This window comes from Globicephala melas, chromosome 13 (genome assembly GCF_963455315.2).
Source record: "Globicephala melas chromosome 13, mGloMel1.2, whole genome shotgun sequence".
NCBI lineage: Eukaryota > Metazoa > Chordata > Mammalia > Artiodactyla > Delphinidae > Globicephala > Globicephala melas.
Genome location: NC_083326.1, coordinates 65,649,024 through 65,660,878, shown reverse-complemented (window position 1 = coordinate 65,660,878; position 11,855 = coordinate 65,649,024). Strand labels below are relative to the sequence as shown.

The 11,855-nt window shown below is 47.4% G+C and overlaps 1 protein-coding gene across 3 annotated transcripts in view; it reads left to right on the top strand.

Moving 5' to 3' along the window:
- Positions 1-11,855, top strand: part of SLC5A1 (solute carrier family 5 member 1) — a 54,905-nt gene continuing 43,050 nt past the window's right edge. Inside the window, exons 1-3 of one of the 3 annotated variants that reach the window (XM_060310740.2) lie at positions 1-200; positions 967-1,658; positions 3,355-3,426. In XM_060310740.2, coding sequence (XP_060166723.1) covers positions 1,524-1,658; positions 3,355-3,426 — 207 coding nt within the window. In that variant the 5' untranslated portion in view covers positions 1-200; positions 967-1,523. Of the gene's footprint in view, positions 201-299; positions 1,659-3,354; positions 3,427-3,621; positions 3,700-11,855 lie in introns of those variants that run through there. The other 2 variants (XM_030860920.3, XM_060310741.2) reach the window with 2 other exon arrangements.

The window sequence follows — 11,855 nt, the reverse complement described above, 5'->3', positions numbered from 1 at the left end:
GTTCCCTGAGGGCAGGGACTCTGCTTGGCAGAGTCAGGTGAAAAAGCTTTGCTGAATGCGGGAACCAGTGGACACAGATGGAAGGCAAGCTGCTCCAAGCTGTGGCTGACTACTGAGCTCTAGGTCATGGGAGGCATCCACGGTGAAGAGCCCCTGCTTCCAAGATCCCCAAATGGGGAATTTTTTCTTCCTGTGGGCAGGTGTTATGATGGGCCCTTATACAGTTTACAGTCCTGGGGGATGGGTGGGGGAAGTGGGGACAAACAAGCACTGAAGAGGCAGGAGGGCAGTGGCCCTCAGAGGCAACAAGGTGCAAAGGAATGGGCTGCTTGACTTTAAGCAGTGGATGGATGTCTGGTGGTGGGCAGGGAGGGCTTGAGGCAGAATAGCATCCTGGCGGGTTTGGATGGTCCTTCCCCCTCCCTCACCTCATCACCTAGCAAGGGTCCCCTCTCCAAAGTGGCTGCTCTGGGGCCTCCAGCACCAGCCCCTGAGAGCATCCCAACCCTCCTCTGAACTAGGGCTGCCTTGGTCTGGGCTGCATGGTCACCTCTGTCACTGGCTCACTGTGTGACCTTTGGTGAGTTGTGCCTCTTCTCACAGTCATCTCTCTTCTGAGCCTTGACTTCCAAATTAGACATGTGTTTCCAGATGGGTAGGCTGAGCCCCCAGAAAGGGCTAGGGTTTGATGAGTTCCTTGGAAGGGATTCTGTAGTATCTTTCCTCCCTCCCACCTGCCTTGGAAGGGCCCCAAATAACATTACTGGGTGAGGCACAGGGCAAGGAAATAGCTCCCAGGGGAATCCTTTTCCCCAGTCTCAGTTCCTTCTTCCTTACAGCTGGGGTAACAGTGCCCCTTGGCGCTGCAGGCTGTAGAGGGAGAGGCAGAAAGGTGGATGGGTGAGTGGTCATCCCACTCACCCATGAGTGGCCAAGATACTGCCATCATGCTGAATTTTCTTCCAGCAACATCCAGCAACTTCTGGTTCTCACCAGAATGTTCTCCATGGAGGCCAAGAACTTGGCTGATTCCTGGAACAGTCCCGCACTCATTTTACACATGGAGAAGCCAGGTCCACAGAGAATACAAGATTGGTCCAACAGCAGGTGGCAGGTGATCTGAAGCTTCTAGGCCCCCAGCACCAGGAAGCCTGGCTCCTCAATGGAGCCGCTGGAGCCCTGGCCTGGGTGTTGCCACACAGCAGCCCAGGTGAAGCTGCCCCGTGCCCAGTGCCGGTGCGGGAGCACAGTGGGCCTTTGTGCTAGGAGGGCACCACTCCCTGGCCGGCCCCACCCCACTTGAGGGAGAGTGCTTATCTACCCGCCCACCTCACCGCCAAAGCTCTGCCAGCTCCTCCTTGTTGTGCACTCAGAGCTGCTCCCCGACGGCGCAGCGCTGGGGCTCCTGCAAGACAGCACTGCTGCCAGACTTCACGGATCCCCTCCCCGGGACTGATCATTAACCCGGAGACCATATAAGGAGCGAGCGGCCTGGGCTGGAGGGACGCATTGCGGCCGCCGTCATGGACAGTAGTACCTGGAGCCCTGCGACCTCTGCCACCGCCGAGCCCCTCAAGGCCTATGAGCGCATCCGCAATGCGGCCGACATCTCTGTCATTGTTGTCTACTTCGTGGTGGTGATGGCTGTCGGGCTGTGGGTATGTAGGGGTCCTGAAACGCGGGCTGAGGTGGCAAGGGCCAAGGGGAGGGAGGAGGGGGCACACGGAGGAGCCACCGCCTTGGTGAACTGCAAGGAGGGGAAGGTGGGCTGAAGGGTGTGTGGAGCCGGGTGGAAATGACTTGGAAATGTTTGAGAGGAGTTCAGGGGGCACCGTGTGAGGTGAGGGGCCAAGCAAGGGTGAGCAGAAGTGGAGGTGCTGGCCAGTGCCTGAGGAGGCTCCCCCACCCCGGCTCTGTGAGCAGAGAAGGAGAGTGAGAGATTGGAGAGGCTGGGGGCTGGGGGTGTGAGGGGCAGGAGAGGACCAGCTGGTAGCTGCAGGAAGGATCCCAGGGCTTGGGAAATGAGCCCCAGGAAGGTGACTACTGTCCTGCCTCTTAGTCATCCAGTTTCAGAGGGGAAAGAAGCAGGGTAGATCCAGAAGGACACCAGCCTCTGCCAGCTTCAGGTGCTTTGGGGCAGCCCAAGGCAGAGGGGCTGCCCTGCGTCCCCCACCTGGGAGAGGTCTTGTGCCCTGGGATCTAGGGGCTGGAGTGAGTGAGAGCTGAAAAGCTGGGCCCAGGAAGAGGAGGAGGACGAGGAAGACTGGAGGGTGGCCTGGTGCTGGGGAGAGGGAAATGCATGTGGCTCCCTTTTGGGACTATGGGGACACACCAAACCAGAGAAACTTGTTCTTAGCAGTCTTGAACTTGGAAATTTCACTTGTGACAGACGTCGGCACACCTAGCAACTGGAAGAGAGGTATTTTTAAGTGTGAACATATTCCAGTCACTCTCAAAGGCTTTCATGAGGGACCGCAGGCCAGGAGGCTGAGGTGCTAGCAGGTGGTTGAAGTCGTTTGACTTAGAGTAGAGGAGGGTGGGCATTAACCCCTTCATGGCCAAGAGATTTTTTTTAGAGATAAAAGGAAGTGTTGATTTTTAAAAAGAAAAAAATAATTGTAGAAACCAGATGTGACTGAAAGCCTAAAGTGTCACAAGGAATCTGTGTGGCTGATTCTTGCTCAGTACTCTCAGCTTCCCAGACATGGTGGAAAGTCCAGCCAGGAGCCAGGGTTCTCAGGTTTAGCACTGGCTGTGACACATGCCAGCCTTGCGATGCTGGTAACCCCACTCAGTCTCAGTTTATTCAAATGTGCAATGCGTACAATCTTACCTGTTCTTATGACACCCCACGTGGCTGTGAGGATCTGCAGAGATGTATCTGAAAGCTCCTTATGGACTCTAGGAGTCTTCAGAATGACCTTCAGAATGGTCTTTCCCTGACCAACTTTCAGAGCCTGATTCCTTGGAACTTTTTTTTGTTTCAGCCCTAGCTACCTCCCCTGCTCCTTGGGGCTGTTGGTCCCCTTGCTATTCCCAGAAAAACCACTACAGAGGCCCTAAGACTATGGCCTATGGAAGCCTCCCTGCCAGGAGTCCAGAAATATCTGAGCCATGCTCTCCTTGGCACTGCCTAGGGCACAGGGGGCTCAACAAGTCTGTGTTAATTGCCTGTCAAATATAGGTTCCTTCCTCCGTCTTCTGAGCTTCAAGGAAGTAAGGAATGTGGAAGTGTTTCAGAAAGTGAAGTGGGTTGAAGAAAGTGCAAGTATATGGGGGATGGGGGTGATCCTCTTGGCTGGCAAGGTTATTCCGTTCTAGTTTTCTATTAAATTTTTGACACTTCCTCCCCAGGCCATGTTTTCCACTAATCGTGGGACTGTTGGAGGCTTCTTCCTGGCAGGACGAAGTATGGTGTGGTGGCCGGTAAGTTTTCTCTGAAATACTATTTGCTGAACCACGATATTCCCCATAGGAGGCCATTTTCTTGTTGGCTTTGGGTGATGGTTCTTCTTTCTTCTTGCCTTAGATCCCTGATAATGGGTCACCTGCTCTCCAGGTCTCTGGGCACCCTTAATCTCTTGCAGTAAGGGAATAGCCTTTAAATAAATAACACTTGGAAGTTTTTCAAGGGATAAACAGAGGAAAGACTTCACAAGGAGGACAGCGTGGAGAAGCAAAAAGAGCACACAGTCCGAGGTGATCTTGGGCAAGTCTGAGATTCCATTTCTCTTTCTATAAAATGGGAGTTGGTAATATTTGCCTTCCAGGAGTATGATGAGAAGCGGAGACTGCTTGTGGGGTGGAAACTCAATAAATAGTAGCTCTTTTGCTACCTTTTTGCTACTTTAAGACCCACAGAGGAGAGACTTTATCTCTCCTACCTCAGGAGCCTAACACAGTACCTGATACACAGGAGGCCCTCAATAAACATTTGTAGAGTGGCTGGAGAAGGAGCCCCTACTGTCCCCAGTTACAGTTTTCCTCATCTCTTGGTGGATTTTGTATTTTGTATAAACGTGAGGTGTTTTCCCTGACACTTGCACATAGGCAGAAGTATCCCAATCAAAGGACGTGTGCATGGGTGGAAGAGAAACTGGAAGGGCCCTTCCATCCTAACAGCACAGGGCTCTGCTGGGTTATCAGTCAGCCCAATGATTATTTCAATCCAGAGTTCTCATCAAAACTACTGGTTGACCAGATTGGCCAAATTGTGAAATTCTTTGGGCGTAAGATACAAGCAGGACTGACTGGTGAAAGGGGCAGGGGTAATGAAATGTACATACAATGAGAAGAGAGCGACAGCTATGGAGGAAGAGAAGCAAGAAAGTGAAGATTGTCACTGTCGTATACACAGAACAGAGGGAAGGTAGGAGGAAATCATGCCACTTCCTGCACTTGGCCTTTGATCAGGTATTTGGGGATGGATTTTAATATTTGGCATCTTCACAGTTGCTAATGTTATCCCTGAAGTCATTTCTGCTTTACCCTTGGCCAAGAATACTGGGCAGATGCTGACTTCTGTGTTGGGTCCCTCATGGTGGTCTCTCCTGACACATTTTATCTTCTCATGCTTTGGACTTTGGTGCTTTCCTAAAAGCTGGTGTTGGATAGGCAGCTCTGATCACAAAGTTCAAGGCAAGGTTGGAGTAGTTCCTCTAGAACTGCACTGTCCAATATGGTAGCCACTAATCACATTGGCTTTTTAAATTGAAATTAAAATAAGATAAATAATTTGTTTCCTCAGTCACACTAGCCATATTTCAAGTGCTTAATAGCTACATGTAGATGGTAGCCACCATATTGGACACTGCAGATCTAGAACATTTCCATCATTTTAGAAAGTTCTATTGGACAGTGCTGCTGTACAGATTTCACAGCCAAGGCTGGCATGAAATCTCAGTGGACTTGAGATTTTCTGAATTAGAAAACTGAATAGGACCTTGAAGTTTACTTTAGTTGTTAAGAAACAAGTGTATCCCCACCCCATCTAATGCTTCAATGCCCCCAAGAGTAAGCCTGCCATCCAGGATGTTTATCCAGCCTTGGTTTGCATCCTGACCTCTTTTCTCTTCCTTCCTCCCTCTTTAACAGGAAACTCATATCTCTTCATGTAAATTTTCTAGGGCTGATTTATTGGGGATAAGGCCTTAGCTTCCAATCTCTGGGTCTTGGAGAAGCCAACAAGAAGGCAGAGGCATGGGGCAGAACCACCCGTAGGAGATATACATTTTGGGCTAGGCCTGGGAACACATCACATCTTAACCAGTGATGATGTCTTTCTTCCTGATGGCACCTGGGTTTGGATCTGGGCTGAGAGTTGGGTGATGAGAGGATTAGCCCCACCCAAAACAGATAATGTGGGGTTTCCGGTGGGTGTTGTTTTCCTTACTCATGTCTCGGATTATTCTAACCAACAGAGAAACATGACATCATTCCGCTTTTGTGCAGAAGTCCCTGTTTCCTTGATGAGGCTGAAATTTGACTTTTCTTCCTCCAACAACAGTTTCCATCTAAGGTTTCACGAGATTACGTTAATGGTTCATAAACCTGCCCGTGTATCTGAGTCACCTGGATGTGCTTTCTAAAAATACAGATTCCTGAGCCTCACTCCAGACCTACTAGATGAAAAAACCTTGGAAGAGGGCCCCAAGAATCTGCATTTAAAAAAAGCTTACCAGGTGCTTTTGATGATCAGGCAGGCTTGATAATCACTGGTTTGGGTAGACTCTTCCCTATATGGTCAGATTTACCGAGAATATCAACATCTATTAGGGATCCTGGCAAGGGGGATTCTTGAATGGGGATACAATGACCTCTAAGTCCCTCCCAACTCTGAAAATGCTCTAATTCTAGAAAATTCTAGAGTAGAATGAGTATGGGCTTTGAAGTCAGCTCATCTGACCTGCCTCATTTACTAGTTGTATGACCTTGGGGAAGTCACTGAACTTCCCTGAGCTTCAGTTCCTCCCTCTATAAAATAGGAGAATAATATGTACTTTGGAGGGTTCTTGTCAGGATTAAATGAGATTATGCATGTGCAGCACTCAACACTGTGCTTGGCAGGTGCTCAGTAAATGGGGACATTAACAAATGGAAGGAAGGTTAAGAGCATCAGGGCATCTTACCCCTAAGATGCCCTGACGCTCTTAACCTTCCTTCCATTTGTTAATGTTCACAGACCTACTAGAGAATGGACTTGAGGATATGAGGAGGGGGAAGGGTAAGCTGTGACAAAGAGAGAGAGTGGCATGGACATATATACACTACCAAACGTAAAATAGATAGCTAGTGGGAAGCAGCCGCATAGCACAGGGAGATCAGCTCGGTGGTTTGTGACAACCTAGAGGGGTGGGATAGGGAGGGTGGGAGGGAGGGAGATGCAAGAGGGAAGAGATGTGGGAACATATGTATATGTATAACTGATTCACTTTGTTATAAAGCAGAAACTAACATACCATTGCAAAGCAATTATACTCCAATAAAGATGTTAAAAAAAAAAAAAAGTGTCAGGGCAACGCCCCAGCTGGCACTTGTCTGGTGCCCAGTAAATGGAAGCTAGCATTTATGTGAAGATATTGCTACCACATCACTTAAATTTAACTTTCACATTGTGTGAGTATATGAACACGATTTATATGTAATTTATTTATACTACTGTAAGTCATCAATTCCAGCTACACATTGACCGCATTTTTACAGTTCTGAGATTGACTGTGTCTGACAGTTAGTGGCATGCCATACTTTAAGTGGCAATGTTTTTTCTTCTTCGTGCTCCGTGGTATGTCTTACAATAGTTGGTGTTTTTGATTCAGTAAAGTATGGTTATATTCTAAGGTAGTAGTTTTTATCTTTTATTTTTTTTACATCTTTATTGGAGTATAATTGCTTTACAATGTTGTGTTCGTTTCTGCTGTATAACAAAGTGAATCAGCTATATGTATACATATATCCTCATATCCCCTCCCTCTTGCATCTCCCTCCCACCCTCCCTATCCCACCCCTCTAGGTGGTCACAAAGCACTGAACTGATCTCCCTGTGCTATGCAGCTGCTTCCCACTAGCCATCTATTTTACATTTGGTAGTGTATATATGTCAGTGCTATTTCTCACTTCGTCCCAGCTTACCCTTCCCCCTCCCCGGTAGCAGTCTTTAAAAATATGTTCACTACAACTCTTAAGCGCTGTAGAAATGCCTCAGGGGCTGCCCTCACTCTCCTTCCCAGCAACCCGTCTTTTATTTATTTTACATGAGGGGAATCTGCTAAGATTTTGTTTGAGGGCAAGGTTCTGCTGACTTACAAAATTTAAAAACTGCTAATTTAGAAGAAAAATAAGCATGATGATTTCCATTCTAAAATTTAAAATGATTTTAAAACTATTGTAGTACACACTTGAAAGAACAACAAGGCATGCAAGAAAATGCAAATCAAACTACTTTCTCTCCAAAATTGAAAAATAGTTTAAACTGCATCAAAACTATATTTCAGAAAGAATATATTTCTTTCTTTTTTTTTTTAAATGGATACGGCTGCCTTCTGCAGTCCCCAAATTGGAACATGTGGTTTGACCAGTTCAATTGCACTTCTGGGTGCAAAGGAGAAGCACGTGCGTGGGAAATATGGGGCACCCCCCCCAAGGTTTTAGGGACATTTGAGGGACCCACACCCTGGTGGGGAGGAGAGGTTTGGGGACCTCTCTTGGGTGGATGCGTGCCTTTCCCAGCCGTCCTTGTCCTCGCTCAGGCCATTGTGCTAATGTTGGCCAGGCTGGAGGGGATCCTTCTGGGTGGGCATTCAGAGGAAAATACCTGAATAGGTAGTGCAGATAATTGGGGCCTGCCAAGACATTCTGTATTTTCTTTTTTTTTTTTTTTTTTTTTGGCCGCGGGGCATGCGGGATGGTAGTTCCCTGACCAGGGATAGAACCCGTGTCCCCTGCAGTGGAAGCGCAGAGTCTTAACCACTGGACTGCCAGGGAATTCACAAAACTATGCTTCTAAATTTCCCTTTGGATTAAAATACAAAGTCAGTTTAAGCCTGTCTTCGGTCTATAAGTTTATAACCAGAATATCTGTCCTCAAATGTGCTGGCCCAAGGAGGACATCACAGGGGCCACAGGCTCTTGGAGCTGACATTTCTCTTGGCCTCCAAGGGGACACTTTGCCTCCTTCATCTGCCTTTAGCACTGTTGCTTTGTGCTGTAGGATGTGTGAGCAACCAGAGAAACTTCGGAAGGATAGTCCCAGGGGATTTTTAGGAGGAAAGGACTTGTATTGACCTTGGATTGATACACCTGAGGCCCCGAGGGCTTGGATAGTCACCCATGAGAAAAGCAGGTGGAAATCAGAGCTCATAAAATCTGAAAGAAGATTGGATAAAGGAGACGCCAGTTGGGGGGCATTCCTGGGGGCTTCAGTGACTTTGAATGTGGCAGTTGTGACCTGTAACAGGTGGAGATCCAGGCACTCTAGAAAAGGACCCCGTTCTTAAAAAGTTAATGAGGCCAAGAGGGAGAAATAGTTTGTGCTTGGCCTAGGGATAAAAGTGAGGGCCCATTGGGAGGAGGAGCAAGGACTCCAGGGCTGGGTAAAGGAAGGTCAACTCACAAAGAGGGCCAGGCAGGGAGGGCCCCAGAAACCTGAGTCACATTGAGGCAAGCCAAGCCAACTGAGAAACACGAAACCTTGTGATTGAAATGAAACCTTATGTAATTGTGGGCTGGCACCATGGTTTGGTGCCTTTGATGAACAGCTGCCTGGGTGCTGTGCTATAATGATTCTTTGAGGATGTGGGAGACGTGAAAGCAGGAAAGTGAGCTTTGAAGGGGAAATTCTCCATGCCTTGGCTAGTGGCAGCAGAAATTACTTAGAGAGATAGAGCCCCAGGTACACAGCCCCACGGAGAACTTTTGTTTTGGAAGAGAGTTTGGTCACACCAGCCAGGACCACTGGCAGAGCCAGGTCCATGGGAGCAGCGAGTACAACAGGGCTGAGCCAACCCTTCAACAACCCCCAAGGCATTTTCAAACACTTCAGAAGTAAGTATTCTAAAGGGAGTGGGGACCTCACAAGGAGCCAGAGGACTTGCTTTGTCCTAGATTTGTGACGTCAGGCAAATCATCAGCCTCTCTGAGTCTCAGAGAGTCTTCTCAGTGTGGGAAACAGTAAGACTGAGATCTCAAAGCCTCTTCCAGGACTAAAATGCTGAGATTTCACACCACAGAGGAAGGAACAAGCATGGAGGAAATGGGTGTGTACATGCGAGCCAGTCCATTGCCAGTGGAAATGTGATGGCTGTGTGTCTCTCAATAGCCACAGTTTCTTTCCTTCCTTTACTATTAAAGAATCATCAGAGAGGAGTATATCACAGTGGTTTAGGTCACGGGTTGACAAACTTTCTTTGCAGAGGCCCACAAAGTAAATATCTCTGTCACAACTACTAAACTCTGCTGCTGTAGCATGAAAGCAGCCATGGACAATACATAGATAGATGGGCATGGATGTGTTCCAGTAAAACTCTATTTATAAAAACAGGAGGATGGCCAGATTGGGCCCGTAGACTCTAGTTTGTTGACCTCTTGTTCAGGTCTGGGCCAGGCTGCTTGGGTTCAAATGCAGCCTCTGCCCCTTACTAGCTGTGTGACCCTGTTTGAGTTACTAAACATCTGTGTGCCTTACATTTGTTTTCTTATAACAGAGATAACAGTACTTACTTGAGGTTGTTTTGAGGATGCACACTCAGTCTCAGAACAGAACCTGGCACACAAACTCTCAGGTTTAGCTCTTGTTCTTTTTTCAATCATCTATCTGATTGAATCCTCAGTGATCCAGCAAGAATGACGATTAACCCCATGGGTTGCCCAAGTTCACACAAGATAACAGTAGAGCTAGGGTTCTCCCTGTTCTTCTGGTTACTCAGGTCTCTTTTTCCTTATCCTTTGAGATGGAAATTTATGAGATCTATAGGTACAGTCTACAGGTTTCTCTGAAAACCAAGACAATCTTTCATTTAGGTTTGACCATAGACCCTGATGGAAATTTTCTCTGAGGAAAGAGGACAGCTTCTCATACTTCTTAGACTCTTTTGAGTAAAATGTATCTGATTAAGTCTCTAAAACCTAATGATCAGATCAAAGTTCAGTCACTTAGGATGCTACTGGAGTGGCCACCGGGAGGCCTGGAACAGCCTGGCAGGCCTAATACCTAGGTGAGAACTCATGAATGAGAGAGGAAGAGCAGGAACAAGGCGAATGGACATAGGAGAGGCAGAGAGCTCACCAAGGGAGCAAGGGTTGGGAAGATGTGAGATGGGAGACAGACAAGTACTTGACCTTCATAAGACCGGGTGACTGCCAAGTCCAGGTGGCCCTGTCTTCCTGCTCTGATTGCATGTAGCTGTGTGTGCTTTCATTTGTCCCAGGGTTGAGCCTGTGTTTTTCTTAATCTTTTTTTTTTTTTTTTAAATCTCTTCCACCACCTAGTCCAGGGCCTTGCATCTAGTATGTGCTGAATTAAAGGAATGAGAGGGAGAAGAGGGATATGTCCCCAGACCCTCATACTGGATCCCTTTGTCAATGTCACCTGAGCCTTCAGCCTGCATTCTGCTCTCTGGTGCAGTGACTACACTGTGTAGGTGGTGGAAAGAATTCAGGAGATTAGGAGGGTGCTGAGTCCAAGTGAAAGGCTGCTTCCAGCAGTGCTCCACGTTTCTGTTCCTATGTACACAGAACATTTTTTTCCTTTAGGTTTTTTTTTTTTTTCTAGGCTCATGGTAGTAAAACTGGAAAACCAAGCCTGGCCCTAATTAGGGTGCCTGATTTCAGCCCAGATTGGACTCCTTGGTAAAGTCTGGTGTGGCCATGCTTCCTCACTCTCTCAAACATTTGGCTTCTCTCAGTTTAAGTCAAGATTTTGCAAACCTTGTCAGTTCCCATATATCTGTGTCTCATTTGTGGTGAGTTTTTTGCTTAGCATGCCAGTGACTGCCTTACTCTCGAAGGACCAGTTCTTTCTCTTCCTCCTCCTCTTTCTTCTCTTCCTTCTCCTCCTCTTCCTCCCCCCGCCTTCCTCCTCCTCTTGCTCTCTCCCCCTCATCCTTCCCTCTCTCTCTTTGGTGGACCCATTTCCCTCCAATTCTTCAAGGCTTGGTTTCCTTTGAGGAGTTTCTCTGATTCATGCACAGGCACTCACCATCCCATGTATCCTTTGTGTTCCGTGGCCTCAGTTGACTGTGTGTAGCCAAGTTCCTGTCATCTAGTTTGTACCTAAGCTCCTGGCTTCTCCTTTCCCTCTGGCTGTCTTCCCAACATTCTCTAACACACTAGCAATTCTGCCAACAGAGAAAGGGAAAAGTAAGTTATAATCAATATCTCTAGTTGGTTGAGGTCAGAAGAGTGCTGAAACTATCAGCCATGATGAAGTCTTTGGATTGTTCATGTTAGAAATGTGTCTGGGCTTTCCCTGTCTACTAGTGGCATGGCACATTTTGAGTTGGCTACAGCTATATGTTTGTTCTGGATAAACTGTATGCAAGGGAGGTGATTTGGAGTTGGGGTTAAGAGCATAGGCTCCGGATCCAGGCTGCCTTGGTCTTAACCCCAGTTCCATCCATTCCTATCTCTGTGGCCTTGGCTAAGTTACTTACCCTCTCCTGACTCAGTTTCCTCAACTTCAAAATAGAGGTCATAGCACCTACCTCACAGGGTTGTTTTGAGGATTAAAGTAGTTAATACATGTAAATCTCTTAGAATAGTATACAGTTAGTACTACCCAAGTTGGACATTCTTATCATCATCATCATCATTGTCCTTATTATTGTATCTCATCTCCAGATCCTCCTTCTGTTTATTTATTT